This window comes from Thalassophryne amazonica, chromosome 20 (assembly GCF_902500255.1).
Source record: "Thalassophryne amazonica chromosome 20, fThaAma1.1, whole genome shotgun sequence".
In the NCBI taxonomy this organism is placed as follows: domain Eukaryota; kingdom Metazoa; phylum Chordata; class Actinopteri; order Batrachoidiformes; family Batrachoididae; genus Thalassophryne; species Thalassophryne amazonica.
In genome coordinates this window covers 6085713-6104862 of record NC_047122.1, presented here as the reverse complement: position 1 = coordinate 6104862, position 19150 = coordinate 6085713, and the positions used below count along the sequence as shown (strand labels likewise).

General features: G+C 41.5%; 1 protein-coding gene across 1 annotated transcript in view; it reads right to left on the bottom strand.

Annotated features, from left to right (window-relative positions):
• Window positions 1-383: 383 nt before the first annotated feature.
• The window catches only part of LOC117502059 (SUN domain-containing protein 2-like), a 112363-nt gene continuing 93596 nt past the window's right edge, over window positions 384-19150 (bottom strand). The window contains exons 13-16 of the mRNA XM_034161049.1: window positions 10528-10643; window positions 1579-1752; window positions 1284-1370; window positions 384-1124 (exon numbers count right to left, since the gene is read on the bottom strand). Coding sequence (XP_034016940.1) covers window positions 1008-1124; window positions 1284-1370; window positions 1579-1752; window positions 10528-10643 — 494 coding nt within the window. The 3' untranslated portion in view covers window positions 384-1007. The remainder of the gene's footprint in view (window positions 1125-1283; window positions 1371-1578; window positions 1753-10527; window positions 10644-19150) is intronic.

Sequence of the window (19150 nt, the reverse complement as noted above, 5' to 3'; positions counted from 1 at the left end):
GTCATAATCTTTCAATTTATAAATGGGTGGTACACCTTGTATACATTCTGAAACCGTGAACACTTCGTCGGTGTAACTCTGCTCATATTTTTTGTCAAATACGCCTCTGAGTTTAGACACTCTGACGATATCATCCGTCTTAAATTTAATCTTCATCCGCGGGGGTTGGGTTGACATGGTGCTATAAAGGTTCTTGAAAACTTCTCAGACGTTCTGCTTTGTAACCTGATTTGGAGTCATCTTAATGCTTTTATGGTAACTGTTGTTATAAGCTGTAAGTAAAGATGGTAAGACGTCAATGTATCTTTGTGTGTTTTTAGTGGTTAAAAGTTGACAAAAACTACAGCTTTGGTTTATTTTTATTTATGTCCAGACATCAAGGATCCAGTGACCAATTTCATATTTATTTACTTTAAGACTCAATAAAATGTTCTTGACATAGACAACCTGTAAAGCCTCCTTTTAGTGCACAGAAAATTCACAGGAGGTATTGATAAGGGAATCAAAAAGGAATCGGATTGATAAGAGGAATCAATAATGGCATCGATCAATAAAATCTTATTAATACCCATCCCTACAAGAAACTAAGCATAATCAAATTATTTCGTAATTATCACAATATACAATATTTGGACACCTGTACAAATTTTACTTTCATTGACATTCAATTAAATATTTAATCAGATTCAAACCTGAGCGTCGACACACATAATGTTTCTCAGCAATGAACTTCTTTTCAAAAGTCATAACTCACTGACCAGTTTAAAGATGACAGCAAACATATCATATGGATATTTCAATGATGGACAATGACTGAATTATATTCATTGGTGTTTTTTGTATTTCAATTTGAGGTTATGCATTTGTATCAGTTAAGTGCATCCCCAGCTGTTATAAGCTGATATGCAGCTTGAAAGTTGTTGTTGTTGCGTATATGTGTGTGTAAATATAGATGTTCGCATAAATACATTCTGACATATGGACCTGTGTTCAAGGCACTGTAAAGCTCATGTGGAGGCCATCGTTCCGTGCACACGGAAGCGGTAAACACACGTGTACTCGACTTGACCCCAGTTGGTGAGGACACGCAACTCCACATAGTGATGGACCACCTCGCTGGGTTTCTACAGGCAGGGAGAACAGCAGCCAGGCAGAGAAAGTAGAGTAAAACAAAGAACATACTGTGAGAATGTATGCAGGTCAGCTGTGGAGTAAATATTGGGTGGAGGACAGAAAACATACTGCAATCAAAACATGAGAACCTTTTTTTTCTTTGAACTTACAACCAGCTCAAATGTCTGAGTCGGATCTCCATCTTTATCGTAAGTAAATTTCCCCAGCAGATTGCCTTCTTTGTCGTTGACCATCCCCTGATCAACACGGAGTGAGAATACGTCAGAAAAACTAAATTAAACTACAGATTACTCATGTCTTTTTGACTGAGTGATAATTGACAAATTTATAACAAAAGATCAAATTCTTTTGGCTGCTCCATGAAAAAAAAAATAAAAAATGCAACAATCCATTCAGTAAATAAATAAGTTTTTCTTTTCAAGATTTCAGACTGTGATCACTCACGTAGACCTCAAAGTCTTTAGGTGCAGAGTCGATGCGACCAGTGGGCGAGTTGTAGCGCGGCAGGTGGTCCAATGTCACATGGCTAATTCTAATGGGGTGAGAAAGTGAGATGACGAGAGTTCCCTGGACTCCGTGAAATGCCCAGCACCTCCCTGGGAGCAGCACCGGGTAGCCCTGAAACAGAAAAACTAGGAATTAGGCCCAGCAGAAAATAACTGATGATCATTACCAAGAACATCTTCGGGAGAAGAAGAGAACTAGTGCACCAATAACTAACAGAGGTAATGAATGACCAAAAAAAAAAAAAAAAAAACTAAAAAAATGATATACACAACCCCAATTCCAATGAAGTTGGGACGTTGTGTTTAATTTTTTTTTTTTTTGCCTCCTTGCCCTCGGCCGAAATGGTCGCATTTTTCTCTTCTCCCTCCCTCCTTATCTTTCCTGCTTCTGTGGCGTGTTGTCTGTGAGGCTGCCAGCTTTGCTCTTCTGGAAACAGCAAAAATGGATCTGTTAAAGTGGTCTCTGAACGCAATTGACACTATTTTTTTCTACAAGACACTCGGGAGCGGAGGACCCGACCTGTCCTGCCGGGACACATGTGATGGGTTACATGATGGACAGTTGGAGGAAATGGCAGGTCATGTGCCTTTACACGCTGTCTGTGGAGGACGTCGAAGATGTGTATATATTTGGCATGGTGGTGACCGGGTTCCTGCTGTGTGGAGTGGGCATAGCGCTGGTTTACCGGAAAATTAAGAAAGTGGAAGCGGCAATAATTGGCCCGTCCAGGCTGCCCCACATGATTGATTCGATTGGAAGGGCGGTGTCAGCTCAGTCGGCGGGTGTTAACCGCGCGTTGGAAACTGTCTCTGGTAGGATGGCTGCACTGGAAAACCGCACTGATCGTCAGTAATGACCACATCTCCTCTCCTAATTCAGATGTATTGGAAGCCACTCTGTCTCAGACTGTGGAATCTTTCAGGCGTCTGCTAATATGGATTTTCATTCGGCTTCCCAAAACACAGCTGCACTTCAAGGCCGCTGTCATAAAAACCTCCTGGAGAAGAACAACGCTCATGCCTCACCCACCCTGGTCTTCCCCCGCCCTCAGCTTCTCCAGCTCTGACGTTGACTGGACAGTGGACTGTTCAGGGCTGGGCCCTTCCTCCCTCCAGAAGGGACGAGCAAGGCCGTTGATGGCGCCTAAAGGCGGCCTCCGGGTGTTCTGTCTGATAACTGGACTCTTACAAATCTCGGTCGTCGTCTCTCGTCCTGTTGTTGTGTGTGATCATTGTTCATTGTGCTGATGGGTTTTTTCCTGCATTGCTGCTGCATGATTCAATGCAGCAGCAATGAAGGTTTTTCTTTCCCAAGTCTTACCTTGTGTGTGCTTTTTATATGTGTTCATGTACCGGGCCGGCTTATGTGTGTTGTTTGTGTGTCGTTTGTCGTCATGAGGCCGGCCACTGTTTGCTCAGCCCTGCTGTTGACCTAAGGCAGGACATACATCTGGAGCTTGAAATGGATGGCTGCAACACATTTCAAAAAAGCTGGGACAGTGGTATGTTTACCACTGTGTTACATCACCTTTCCTTCTAACACTCAATAAGTGTTTAGGAACTGAGGACACTAATTGTGAATGTCATGATTTGGTATAAAAGGAGCATCCCCAAAAGTCTCAGCCATTCACAAGCAAAGATGGGGTGAGGATCACCACTTTGTGAACAACCGCGTGAAAAAAAAAATAGTCCATCAGTTTAAGAATAAACTGATGGACTGATGGTCCATCAGTTTAAGAATAAACTGATGGACCACAAAGACAATGTTCAATTGCAAGGAATTTAGGGATTCCATCATCTACAGTCCATAATATAATGAGAAGATTCAGAGAATCTGAATAACTTTCTACACGTAAGCGGCAAGGCCGAAAACCAACATTGAATGCCCGTGACCTTCGATCCCTCAGTCGGCACTGCATTAAAAACCGACATCATTGTGTAAAGATCTTACTGCGTGGGCTCAGGAACATTGTCAGTTAACACAGTTCGTCGCTACATCTACAAGTGCAAGTTAAAACTCTACCATGCGAAGTGAAAGCCATACATCAACAACATCCAGAAACACCCCGCCTTCTCTGGGCCCGAGCTCATTTGAAATGGACAGACGCAAAGTGGAAAAGTGTGCTGTGGTCTGATGAGTCCACATTTCAAATTGTTTTTGGAAATCATGGATGTCGTGTCCTCCAGACAAAAGAGGAAAAAGATCATCCAGATTGCAGGGGTTGAAATACATTTTTTTAATCTATTTGCACTGGCGCTAGTAGCAAATAAATTACTTGCACCAAGAAAAAAAGTTACTTGCACAACCAAAAGTCAGTCTTATATCAACCTTAAAACTCCTCCTCTGATGTGTCAAACTCTTCCTCTCTGGGCCCGTAAAGCCCCTTTCACACAGGGGCTGCTTCCAGTTGCTTCATGTGTCATCACGCCGCCGTGTGGGAGCAACTCAGTGCCAAAACAAGCAGCTCGACACAACAACAGCACGAGGGATGCAAAGGACGAAGCCAATCGGACGGCAAAAATTAAACATGTTCAATTTTTTTGCGTCCTGTGATCAACGTAGAAGTCAGAGCAAAGCACTGAGCACTGTGTTAAAAAAAGGACATAAGTCCTGCTCACAGACTGATTGCCAGACACAGGACATGTCCACATCAAATATAACTCCAGACATCTCCACATTTACTCACTGACGGTTCGTTTGCGCACATGCATCTCGCGGTCAAAGGAGGAAAGATAAACTATAACAGAACTCAGAGCGCAGACCTGCAGCTCAGCACAAGAACAAATATAAACTACAGTGAGGAAAATAAGTATTTGAACACCCTGCGATTTTCTAAGTTCTCCCACTTAGAAATCATGGAGGGGTCTGAAATTTTCATCTTAGGTGCATGTCCACTGTGAGAGACATAATCTAAAAAAACAATCCGGAAATCACAATGTATGATTTTTTTAAATAATTTATTTGTATGTTACTGCTGCAAATGAGTATTTGAACACCTGTAAAAATCAGTCTTAATATTTGGTACAGTAGCCTTTGTTTGCAATTACAGAGGTCAAATGTTTCCTGTAGTTTTTCCTGCCACGTTTTCACACACTGCAGCAGGGATTTTGGTCCACTCCTCCACACAGATCTTCTCTAGATCTTTCAGGTTTGGAGTTTCAGCTCCCCCCAAAGATTTTCTATTGAGTTCAAGTCTGGAGACTGGCTAGGCCACTCCAGGACCTTGAAATGCTTCTTACCCCCCTTCTTAGTTGCCCTGGCTGTGTGTTTGGGGTCATTGTCATGCTGGAAGACCCAGCCATGACCCATCTTCAATGCTCTTACTGAGGGAAGGAGGTTGTTTGCCAAAATCTCACAATATATGACCCCATCCATCCTCCTTTCAATACGGTGCAGTCATCCTGTCCCCTTTGCAGAAGAGCACCCCCAGAGTATGATGTTTCCACCCCCATGCATCACGGTTGGGATGGTTTTCTTGTGGTTGTTCTCATCCTCTAAACATGGTAAGTGGAGTTGATTCCAAAAAGCTCTATTCTGGTCTTATCTGACCACATGATCTTCTCCCATGCCTCCTCTGGATCATCCAGATGGTCAGTGGTGAACTTCAAACGGGCCTGGACATGTGCTGGCTTGAGCAGGGGGACCTTGCTGCCCTGCAGGATTTTAAACCATGACAGCATCATGTGTTACTAATGTAATCTTTGTGACTGTGGTCCCAGCTCTCTTCTGTTTCGGAGTGCCAGGGGACAAGTTGGGACATGCCTATCTCGGATTTCAATGCTTACCAGCCCAGTGAGTATAAGAGAAATTGTGGAGAGCTGGGCATGTCCCAACTTGCCCCCTCCGAAATGGAGGTGTTCCTTTGTCTCGCTCGATCAGCGAATCGGTTGTGACGCGCGAAGCCTCCGCGCGGCTTTCCATGACAAAATCTCTTGTTAAAAGTGAAATCTGCCAGAAAATGGCTGATGTCCAGCTCTTGTGATAAGAGAAATTGCTCACGACGGTCCCGGCTCCACACAGCCAACCGTTTAGAAATGATGTGGTGTTTTCTGCCTCTCGATGGCGGCTCAGAGCGCGGCGCACCATGCGCCATTGTGGGGTGTCCTTAAAGCGGTAGTAACACTCCTTATTCTCTGTGAAGCCCGTAAAATTTTCACCGACAGCCAGATAAATTTTTCGAATGGTTTCCAGCTGCTTGTCTCTAACAGTTTCTGAAAAAATTCTGATGGGAAAAAAAAAAGCCCAAATCATTCCGCCATTTCCTGACAATGAAAATCCGAAGAGGGGGCTGGACCACTCCTCCCACAAGGCGTGCTCACAGGCGAATGACGCAACCGACAGGCGTGGAAAAACTCACGCATGTGCACGAAGGTTCAAGCTTGGCTGACGTAAAAACATATGAATCAAATCCATATAGTTTTTGAAAAAAATAAAAAGGTACGATACTTTTTGGACAGACCTCGTATATATATATATATATATATATATATATATATATATATATATATATAGACTCAACAAAAATATAAACGCAACACTTTTGGTTTTGCTCCCATTTTGTATGAGATGAACTCAAAGATCTAAAACTTTTTCCACATACACAATATCACCATTTCCCTCAAATATTGTTCACAAACCAGTCTAAATCTGTGACAGTGAGCACTTCTCCTTTGCTGAGATAATCCATCCCACCTCACAGGTGTGCCATATCAAGATGCTGATTAGACACCATGATTAGTGCACAGGTGTGCCTTAGACTGCCCACAATAAAAGGCTACTCTGAAAGGTGCAGTTTTATCACACAGCACAGTGCCACAGATGTCGCAAGATTTGAGGGAGCGTGCAATTGGCATGCAGACAGCAGGAATGTCAACCAGAGCTGTTGCTCGTGTATTTAATGTTTATTTCTCTACCATAAGCCGTCTCCAAAGGCGTTTTAGAGAATTTGGCAGTACATCCAACCAGCCTCACAACCGCAGACCACGTGTAACCACACCAGCCCAGGACCTCCACATCCTTTAATCATATCTTAGATCTTGTTCTGACTTATGGTATGGAAATAGAAGACTTAACAGTATTCCCTGATAACTCCCTTCTGTCTGATCATTTCTTAATAACATTTACATTTACTCTGATGGACTACCCAGCAGTGGGGAATAAGTTTCATTACACTAGAAGTCTTTCAGAAAGCGCTGTAACTAGGTTTAAGGATATGATTCCTTCTTTATGTTCTCTAATGCCATATACCAACACAGTGCAGAGTAGCTACCTAAACTCTGTAAGGGAGATAGAGTATCTCGTCAATAGTTTTACATCCTCATTGAAGACAACTTTGGATGCTGTAGCTCCTCTGAAAAAGAGAGCTTTAAATCAGAAGTGTCTGACTCCGTGGTATAACTCACAAACTCGTAGCTTAAAGCAGATAACCCGTAAGTTGGAGAGGAAATGGCGTCTCACTAATTTAGAAGATCTTCACTTAGCCTGGAAAAAGAGTCTGTTGCTCTATAAAAAAGCCCTTCGTAAAGCTAGGACATCTTTCTACTCATCACTAATTGAAGAAAATAAGAACAACCCCAGGTTTCTTTTCAGCACTGTAGCCAGGCTGACAAAGAGTCAGAGCTCTATTGAGCTGAGTATTCCATTAACTTTAACTAGTAATGACTTCATGACTTTCTTTGCTAACAAATTTTAACTATTAGAGAAAAAATTACTCATAACCATCCCAAAGACGTATCGTTATCTTTGGCTGCTTTCAGTGATGCCGGTATTTGGTTAGACTCTTTCTCTCCGATTGTTCTGTCTGAGTTATTCTCATTAGTTACTTCATCCAAACCATCAACATGTTTATTAGACCCCATTCCTACCAGGCTGCTCAAGGAAGCCCTACCATTATTTAATGCTTCGATCTTAAATATGATCAATCTATCTTTGTTAGTTGGCTATGTACCACAGGCTTTTAAGGTGGCAGTAATTAAACCATTACTTAAAAAGCCATCACTTGACCCAGCTATCTTAGCTAATTATAGGCCAATCTCCAACCTTCCTTTTCTCTCAAAAATTCTTGAAAGGGTAGTTGTAAAACAGCTAACTGATCATCTGCAGAGGAATGGTCTATTTGAAGAGTTTCAGTCAGGTTTTAGAATTCATCATAGTACAGAAACAGCATTAGTGAAGGTTACAAATGATCTTCTTATGGCCTCGGACAGTGGACTCATCTCTGTGCTTGTTCTGTTAGATCTCAGTGCTGCTTTTGATACTGTTGACCATAAAATTTTATTACAGAGATTAGAGCATGCCATAGGTATTAAAGGCACTGCGCTGCGGTGGTTTGAATCATATTTGTCTAATAGATTACAATTTGTTCATGTAAATGGGGAATCTTCTTCACAGACTAAAGTTAATTATGGAGTTCCACAAGGTTCTGTGCTAGGACCAATTTTATTCACTTTATACATGCTTCCCTTAGGCAGTATTATTAGACGGTATTGCTTAAATTTTCATTGTTACGCAGATGATACCCAGCTTTATCTATCCATGAAGCCAGAGGACACACACCAATTAGCTAAACTGCAGGATTGTCTTACAGACATAAAGACATGGATGACCTCTAATTTCCTGCTTTTAAACTCAGATAAAACTGAAGTTATTGTACTTGGCCCCACAAATCTTAGAAACATGGTGTCTAACCAGATCCTTACTCTGGATGGCATTACCCTGACCTCTAGTAATACTGTGAGAAATCTTGGAGTCATTTTGATCAGGATATGTCATTCAAAGTGCATATTAAACAAATATGTAGGACTGCTTTTTTGCATTTACGCAATATCTCTAAAATCAGAAAGGTCTTGTCTCAGAGTGATGCTGAAAAACTAATTCATGCATTTATTTCCTCTAGGCTGGACTATTGTAATTCATTATTATCAGGTTGTCCTAAAAGTTCCCTAAAAAGCCTTCAGTTAATTCAAAATGCTGCAGCTAGAGTACTGACGGGGACTAGAAGGAGAGAGCATATCTCACCCATATTGGCCTCTCTTCATTGGCTTCCTGTTAATTCTAGAATAGAATTTAAAATTCTTCTTCTTACTTATAAGGTTTTGAATAATCAGGTCCCATCTTATCTTAGGGACCTCGTAGTACCATATTACCCCAATAGAGCGCTTCGCTCTCAGACTGCAGGCTTACTTGTAGTTCCTAGGGTTTGTAAGAGTAGAATGGGAGGCAGAGCCTTCAGCTTTCAGGCTCCTCTCCTGTGGAACCAGCTCCCAATTCAGATCAGGGAGACAGACACCCTCTCTACTTTTAAGATTAGGCTTAAAACTTTCCTTTTTGCTAAAGCTTATAGTTAGGGCTGGATCAGGTGACCCTGAACCATCCCTTAGTTATGCTGCTATAGACGTAGACTGCTGGGGGGTTCCCATGATGCACTGTTTCTTTTCTTTTTGCTCTGTATGCACCACTCTGCATTTAATCATTAGTGATCGATCTCTGCTCCCCTCCACAGCATGTCTTTTTCCTGGTTCTCTCCCTCAGCCCCAACCAGTCCCAGCAGAAGACTGCCCCTCCCTGAGCCTGGTTCTGCTGGAGGTTTCTTCCTGTTAAAAGGGAGTTTTTCCTTCCCACTGTAGCCAAGTGCTTGCTCACAGGGGGTCGTTTTGACCGTTGGGGTTTTACATAATTATTGTATGGCCTTGCCTTGCAATATGGGGCGCCTTGGGGCAACTGTTTGTTGTGATTTGGCGCTATATAAAAAAAAAATTGATTGATTGAATTGATTGATCCAGCATGTTCACCTCCAAGATCGTCTGGGACCAGCCACTCGGACAGCTGCTGAAACAATCGGTTTGCATAACCAAAGAATTTCTGCACAAACTGTCAGAAACTGTCTCAGGGAAGCTCATCTGCATGCTCGTCGTCCTCATCGGGGTCTCGACCTGACTCCAGTTCGTCATCGTAACCGACTTGAGTGGGCAAATGCTCACATTCGCTGGTGTTTGGGACGTTGGAGAGGTGTTCTCTTCACGGATGAATCCCGGTTCACACTGTTCAGGGCAGATGGCAGACAGCGTGTGTGGCGTCGTGTGGTGAGCGGTTTTCTGATGTCAATGTTGTGGATCGAGTGGCCCATGGTGGCGGTGGGGTTATGGTATGGGCAGGCAGCTGTTATGGACGAAGAACACAGATGCATTTTATTGATGGCATTTTGAATGCACAGAGATACCGTGACGAGATCCTGAGGCCCATTGTTGTGCCATACATCCAAGAACATCACCTCATGTTGCAGCAGGATAATGCACGGCCCCATGTTGCAAGGATCTGTACACAATTCTTGGAAGCTGAAAATGTCCCAGTTCTTGCATGGCCGGCATACTCACCGGACATGTCACCCATTGAGCATGTTTGGGATGCTCTGGACCGGCGTATACGACAGCGTGTACCAGTTCCTGCCAATATCCAGCAACTTCGCACAGCCATTGAAGAGGAGTAGACCAACATTCCACAGGCCACAATTGACAACCTGATCAACTCTATGCGAAGGAGATGTGTTGCACTGCATGAGGCAAATGGTGGTCACACCAGATACTGACTGGTATCCCCCCCAATAAAACAAAACTGCACCTTTCAGAGTGGCCTTTTATTGTGGGCAGTCTAAGGCACACCTGTGCACTAAGTGCTCACTATCACAGATTTAGACTGGTTTGTAAACAATATTTGAGGGAAATGGTGATATTGTGTATGTGGAAAAAGTTTTAGATCTTTGAGTTCATCTCATACAAAATGGGAGCAAAACCAAAAGTGTTGCGTTTAGATTTTTGTTGAGTATATATATATATATATATATATATATATATATATATATATATATATATATATAAACAAAACCCATACCTGAATAACAGTGCGTGGACTCTCAGACGGGTACCACAGGGGGAAGCCAAACAGGGTCACACATGCTGAACGAATATGGTACGTCTCAGAACATCGGGTACTGACCACACTGGCACCTACCAAGTAGGAAACAAATTATTATTATTATTATTCATTGTCAAGAAAATACCATTTACTCAACAAGAAAATGACTAAAGCACATTGAGTATACAAGGTAAATGAAAGCTATGAGGAAATAAGCCTTTTTAAGCACACACATGCACCCCCCCCCCCACACACACACACACACACACACAGTGTCGTGACACAAGGAGGCAAAACGTAGTCATTTTTTTATTGTATGTCATTTTTTTATTGTATCTTTATTTGGAATGGACAATAAAAAGCATCATGGTTGAGTCATTGGTAGAACTACAAACAAATGACATTCCAGTTTTGTATGTTTGGAGTCCAGAAAATGTGCAGTACCAGTCATCAGGGCATATACAGTAGTTTTCAGAATAATAGTTGTGCTATGTGACTAAAAAGATTAATCCAGGTTTTGAGTATATTTCTTATTGTTACATGGGAAACAAGGTACCAGTAGATTCAGTAGATTCTCACAAATCCAACAAGACCAAGCATTCATGATATGCACACTCTTAAGGCTATGAAATTGGGCTATTAGTAAAAAAAAAAGTAGAAAAGGGGGTGTTCATAATAATAGTAGCATCTGCTGTTGACGCTACAAACTCAAAACTATTATGTTCAAACTGCTTTTTTAGCAATCCTGTGACTCACTAAACTAGTAATTAGTTGTATAACCACAGTTTTTCATGATTTCTTCACATCTACGAGGCATTAATTTTGTTGGTTTGGAACCAAGATTTTGCTCGTTTACTAGTGTGCTTGGGGTCATTGTCTTGTTGAAACACCTATTTCAAGGGCATGTCCTCTTCAGCATAAGGCAACATGACCTCTTCAAGTATTTTGACATATCCAAACTGATCCATGATACCTGGTATGCGATATATAAGCCCAACACCATAGTAGGAGAAACATGCCCATATCATGATGCTTGCACCACCATGCTTCACTGTCTTCACTGTAAACTGTGGCTTGAATTCAGAGTTTGGGGGTTGTCTCACAAACTGTCTGCGGCCCTTGGACCCAAAAAGAACAATTTTACTCTCATCAGCCCACAAAATATTCCTCCATTTCTCGATAGGCCAGTTGATGTGTTCTTTCGCAAATTGTAACCTCTTCTGCACGTCTTTTATTTAACAGAGGGACTTTGCGGGGGATTCTTGCAAATAAATTAGCTTCACACAGGTGTCTTCTAACTGTCACAGCACTTACAGGTAACTCCAGACTGTCTTTGATCATCCTGGAGCTGATCAATGGGTGAGGCTTTGCCATTCTGGTTATTCTTCTATCCATTTTGATGGTTGTTTTCTGTTTTTTCCACACGTCTCTGTTTTTTTGTCCATTTTAAAGCATTGGAGATCTATGTAGATGAACAGCCTATAATTTTTTGCACCTGCGTATAAGTTGTCCCCTCTCCAATCAATTTTTTTAAATCAAACTACGCTGTTCTTCTGAACAATGTCTTGAACGTCCCATTTTCCTCAGGCTTTCAAAGAGAAAAACATGTTCAACAGGTGCTGGCTTCATCCTTAAATAGGGGACACCTGATTCACACCTGTTTGTTCCACAAAATTGACGAACTCACTGACTGAATGCCACACTCCTATTATTGTGAACACCCCCTTTTCTACTTTTTTTTACTAATAGCCCAATTTCATAGCCTTAAGAGTGTGCATATCATGAATGCTTGGTCTTGTTGGATTTGTGAGAATCTACTGAATCTACTGATACCTTGTTTCCCATGTAACAATAAGAAATATACTCAAAACCTGGATTAATCTTTTTAGTCACATAGCACTACTATTATTCTGAACACTACTGTAAATCCAAGGAATATACCGTCACAAGATCTGGATTAGACTACTTTTATTTTTTACAGCGCCCACTGTCCACTAATGACAAACTTTATCAGATTTATGAGAGAGTGGTATCTGTGGATGCAGTTAACCTCTAAAGCTCTACACTGGCAAGTTTCTTGGAAAAGACAGAGCCAATGAGGCTTGCAAGTTCACTTACAGAAAACTGTGATACAACATAAATGGTAGAACAGTAAACACCAAACTGTGTACAGGTATCAAGGGAAGACGCCTGCTGCTGCTGTCGTAGACATAAAAATCAATAATCAGTAATAAATTAAATTAGTAACTTCAAAGCCATATTACCAGTGAGATCAGATAAAGTCTGCTCTCATAGAGGCTATGAATGAAATCCAGTTGCTCAAAATTTGGTAAAATTTGTCCTTTTGGATCCTTGTTTAATAGGTCAATTTTTTCCATCAAATATATCTCCACTCATCACCCTGTCAGACACTCGCTTAACCTCCAACACACTTTTAACATACTCTTCCTTTAAAATGACCCCAGCACCATTTCTCTTCCTGTCCTCACTATGGTACAACAACTTGTACCCACTGCCGATGCTCCTGCTCTTATTTCCCTTCCACTTGGTCTCTTGCACACACAATATGTCTACCTTTCTCCTCTCCATCATATCAGCCAGCTCTCTCCCTTTACCAGTCATACTTCCAACATTCAAAGTCCCCACTCTCATTTCCACCCTTCTAGTTTTCTTCTCCCGCTGTTTGTGGAAACGTTCTCCTCCTCTTCTTCGTCGTCTTCGCTCAGCAGAAGTCCAATTTCCACCGGCACCCTGTTGGGCAACAGCACCGGTGGCGGACGTTGTTTACCCGGGCCTCGATCGATCCGGTATGGAAATTCGATTCTTACTTAGTCTGCATAGTTGGGCTGGCTTGTTTTACGCCGGATGCCCTTCCTGACGCAACCCTCCTCATTTATCCAGGCTTGGGACCGGCACTCAGAATGTACTGGCTGCACACCCCATGTGGCTGTTTGGGTGGAGAAAGGTGGCAGGAGTGATTTGTGACCGAAGAATATCAGCAAGAGTGAAGGGGAAAGTTTACAAGACACTAGTGAGACCAGCTATGTTGTACGGCTTAGAGACGGTGGCACTAACAAAAAGACAGGAGGCAGAGCTGGAGGTGGCAGAGCTAAAGATGTTGAGATTCTCTTTGGGAGTGACAAGAATGGACAAGATTAGGAATGAACATAGAGTGACAGCTCAGGTGGGACGGTTTGGAGACAAAGTCAGAGAGGCGAGATTGAGATGGTTTGGACATGTGCAGAGGAGGGACCCAGGGTATATAGGGAGAAGGATGCTGAGGATGGAGCCACCAATCAGGAGGAGAAGAGGGAGGCCAAAGAGGAGGTTTATGGATGTGCTGAGGGAAGACATGCAGGTGGTTGGTGTGACAGAGGAAGATACAGAGGACAGGGTGAGATGGAAACAATTGACCTGCTGTGGCGACCCCTAACTGGAACAGCCGAAAGACAAAGAAGATACAAACAGGAAAATAAAATAATTGCAAAGTGCTGACTGGTAGTAAGTTAAATAAATGTTCTCAAATAAACAACAAATATGTCAATTGATGCGGTCAACTGATTTCCTGAAAGCTGCGTTCCTCATGTGGTGTGAATTCACACATACACAGTGTAAATATAAGGTCTTACCTGTGCACTTTGCTCTGTCAGATCAGTTAGCGGAGCGGAATCTTCCCCCCCCCCCCTCCTTCCCCACCGGTTCTTTGTCTTGACGCAACAAGTCGAAAAAGTCACAGCACCTCAATAACGTCTCATTTACCACATGCTCCATGGGATCCTGGCTGCACATGCGATGATATCTCAAGAAAAAGTTGTAAAATTACTTAGTTCTCCGTGTGGAGCAGAGACACCGTGCGCACGCGCGGGATGACGTGTGTGTCAACGTGTAACACTTCAGGGAAAAAAAAAGCATTTACGATATGTATTTAATTAAAAGATTAAAAAAAAAAATCTTTCTGTCTAACATCTTTCTGTGTAATTATCTAATTTTACAACGTGAAGACCTGCGGCTAGAAAAGTGCGGCTTATTTATGTACAATTAATTTTTTTTTCTTTTTAAAATTGGTGGGTGCGGCTAATATTCAGGTGCGCGCTATAGTCCGTAAATTACAGTAAACACATGCACAGCCCTGTACCGAACTGAACGTCCCATACTGAAACAGTTCAATAAAAATACATGCATTGTTACACCCTTACAATCCAATCATTTACAGTAGGTTGAATTGGGCTTAACCTTCTTCTTGTAATTGTTTTCTTGCTAGCCACCAGGATAATTTGCAGCAGTTTTCTCTCCTACATTTCAAGAAAGGAACATGACCCGGGTACAAGACCTCAAAACCCAGAGGTATTTGAATGTTAAAGACTGTACTTAATGAGGCCTGGACACCCTTCCAGAAGATTTTTAACTTGGGACAATCCCAGAAGATATGGTAGTGGTTAGCACTAACAGTTGAGCCACATTGCCTCCAGCATAGCATAGATGCCCTTTTATACTTCTCCTGATATGGTGTCTTAAAATACAGTTGTGCTCAAAGGTTTACATACCGTGGCAGAAGTTTAGTTTAGAGAATATGAATGATAACACAAAAACGTTTTTCCACTCATGGTTAGTGGTTGGGTGAAGCCATTTCTTTTCAGCACTGTAGCCAGGCTGACAAAGAGTCAGAGCTCTATTGAGCTGAGTATTCCATTAACTTTAACTAGTAATGACTTCATGACTTTCTTTGCTAACAAAATTTTAACTATTAGAGAAAAAATTACTCATAACCATCCCAAAGACGTATCGTTATCTTTGGCTGCTTTCAGTGATGCCGGTATTTGGTTAGACTTTCTCTCCGATTGTTCTGTCTGAGTTATTTTCATTAGTTACTTCATCCAAACCATCAACATGTTTATTAGACCCCATTCCTACCAGGCTGCTCAAGGAAGCCCTACCATTATTTAATGCTTCGATCTTAAATATGATCAATCTATCTTTGTTAGTTGGCTATGTACCACAGGCTTTTAAGGTGGCAGTAATTAAACCATTACTTAAAAAGCCATCACTTGACCCAGCTATCTTAGCTAATTATAGGCCAATCTCCAACCTTCCTTTTCTCTCAAACATTCTTGAAAGGGTAGTTGTAAAACAGCTAACTGATCATCTGCAGAGGAATGGTCTATTTGAAGAGTTTCAGTCAGGTTTTATAATTCATCATAGTACAGAAACAGCATTAGTGAAGGTTACAAATGATCTTCTTATGGTCTCGGACAGTGGACTCATCTCTGTGCTTGTTCTGTTAGACCTCAGTGCTGCTTTTGATACTGTTGACCATAAAATTTTATTACAGAGATTAGAGCATGCCATAGGTATTAAAGGCACTGCGCTGCGGTGGTTTGAATCATATTTGTCTAATAGATTACAATTTGTTCATGTAAATGGGGAATCTTCTTCACAGACTAAAGTTAATTATGGAGTTCCACAAGGTTCTGTGCTAGGACCAATTTTATTCACTTTATACATGCTTCCCTTAGGCAGTATTATTAGACGGTATTGCTTAAATTTTCATTGTTACGCAGATGATACCCAGCTTTATCTATCCATGAAGCCAGAGGACACACACCAATTAGCTAAACTGCAGGATTGTCTTACAGACATAAAGACATGGATGACCTCTAATTTCCTGCTTTTAAACTCAGATAAAACTGAAGTTATTGTACTTGGCCCCACAAATCTTAGAAACATGGTGTCTAACCAGATCCTTACTGTGGATGGCATTACCCTGACCTCTAGTAATACTGTGAGAAATCTTGGAGTCATTTTTGATCAGGATATGTCATTCAAAGCGCATATTAAACAAATATGTAGGACTGCTTTTTTGCATTTACGCAATATCTCTAAAATCAGAAAGGTCTTGTCTCAGAGTGATGCTGAAAAACTAATTCATGCATTTATTTCCTCTAGGCTGGACTATTGTAATTCATTATTATCAGGTTGTCCTAAAAGTTCCCTAAAAAGCCTTCAGTTAATTCAAAATGCTGCAGCTAGAGTACTGACGGGGACTAGAAGGAGAGAGCATATCTCACCCATATTGGCCTCTCTTCATTGGCTTCCTGTTAATTCTAGAATAGAATTTAAAATTCTTCTTCTTACTTATAAGGTTTTGAATAATCAGGTCCCATCTTATCTTAGGGACCTCATAGTACCATATCACCCCAATAGAGCGCTTCGCTCTCAGACTGCAGGCTTACTTGTAGTTCCTAGGGTTTGTAAGAGTAGAATGGGAGGCAGAGCCTTCAGCTTTCAGGCTCCTCTCCTGTGGAACCAGCTCCCAATTCAGATCAGGGAGACAGACACCTTCTCTACTTTTAAGATTAGGCTTAAAACTTTCCTTTTTGCTAAAGCTTATAGTTAGGGCTGGATCAGGTGACCCTGAACCATCCCTTAGTTATGCTGCTATAGACTTAGACTGCTGGGGGGTTCCCATGATGCACTGAGTGTTTCTTTCTCTTTTTGCTCTGTATGCACCACTCTGCATTTAATCATTAGTGATTGATCTCTGCTCCCCTCCACAGCATGTCTTTTTCCTGGTTCTCTCCCTCAGCCCCAACCAGTCCCAGCAGAAGACTGCCCCTCCCTGAGCCTGGTTCTGCTGGAGGTTTCTTCCTGTTAAAAGGGAGTTTTTCCTTCCCACTGTAGCCAAGTGCTTGCTCACAGGGGGTCGTTTTGACCGTTGGGGTTTTACATAATTATTGTATGGCCTTGCCTTACAATATAAAGCGCCTTGGGGCAACTGTTTGTTGTGATTTGGCGCTATATAAAAAAAATTGATTGATTGATTGATTTATTGTCAAACAACTGTGTTTACTCTTTTTAAATCATAATGACAACACAAACTACCCAAATGACCCTGATCAAAAGTTTACATACTCCTTTTCTTAATACCATGTGTTGCCCCCTTTAACATCACTGACAGCTTGGAGTCTTCTGTGGTAGTTCTGGACAAGGCTCTCTGATGATGAAGCTGCCACTGAATATGTCTTGGACTTTATTTACATTAATTACAAAGAAATACAAACAGTATGGCACTTTATGATAAATCTGCATGGAGTAGACAGTTCTCAAAAACTGAGTGACTGTGCAAGAAGGAGAAGAGTGAGGAAAGCCACCAAGACACCCAGACAACTCAGGAGAAGTTATGGGCTTATGTGGCTGTGACTGGAGAAATTGTGCACAGTGCAAGTTTTGCATTTTGCATCACTACTCTTAGCTTCATAGTGGAGTAGAGCAGAGGAGGATTTTCTTTCACCAAAACAGATCAAATCCAGGCTTGCATCTCAGATGTACCTTCTGGCAATTTGTAGCTAAACTTTCAGGTCTTCTTTTTAAGAAAATCCTCCTCTATACCACTTCATCATGAAGATGGATAACTGGTGATACAAGCTGTCATAAAGGGGGCAATACAAAGTATTAAGAACTGGGGTATGTAAACTTTTGATCAGGTTCATTTGGGTAGTTTCCGTTGTCATTATGATTTGAAAAGAGTAAACACAGTTGTTTGCCAATAAATGGCTTCACCCAACCACGAGTAAAAAAACGATTTTGTGTTACTGTTCATATTCTCTGAAAAATGGCCAAAAAAAAAAAAAAAAAAAAAAAAATCTGCCAGGTATGTAAACGTTTGTGCACCACTGTATCTAATGATATTCTTCCAACAATGTCCTCTCCAGTCCATAGAGCAGGATGATGTCCACTGGAAGGACCAGATATTGCCCTAAGCCTCCGGAGAAATCTCAGTCCCTGACTCTCTTACCCATTTACCTTTAATGTATAAAGTGTTATTATTATTAGCACTGGAAATAAATGTGTACAACTTCGAAATGGATTTAGTGGGGGTCATTGTCATGGCATTTTTCAGAATGTGGTAAAATTCTGATTCAACATCTGAAAAATCGGACAATTTACATTCATGATCAATATACAGTAAGAACGTAGTTGCAGGTATCTATGGAATTCATTCCATGCCAAGCCATGTTTATCCCGCAAGGCCTCAAAGCTGTACATAGTGTCTCTCTGAGTCAGTGAAAGGAGTGTTGTGTTATACTTTGACCATAATTTAAAGCTGGAGTCGTATCTATTGGGGATGAAATCCACCTGAGTTGACACATTAGCCTCTAGCTCCTTCCATTTGGCTTTATATGTTTCATTGCACCAGTATAGAAAGGGAGTTATTTGTGCAGCATAGTAGTAGTTCCTTAAGCAAGGGAGACCCCACCCTCCACTTTCCTTGGGGACTTGAAGGGTGGCATATTTGATCCTTGGTTTCTGGCCCTGCCAGATAAATCTGGAAACCCATTTGTCCCACACTCTAAATTGGTTTTCACTCACCTCTAGGCACGTTCCTAAAAAGGTAAAGTAGTCGGGGTAGCATATTCATCTAGACTGCACCTACAGTGAGGAAAATAAGTATTTGAACACCCTGCGATTTTGCAAGTTCTCCCACTTAGAAATCATGGAGGGGTCTGAAATTTTCATCTTAGGTGCATGTCCACTGTGAGAGACATAATCTAAAAAAAAAAAAAAAAAATCCGGAAATCACAATGTATGATTTTTTAATAAT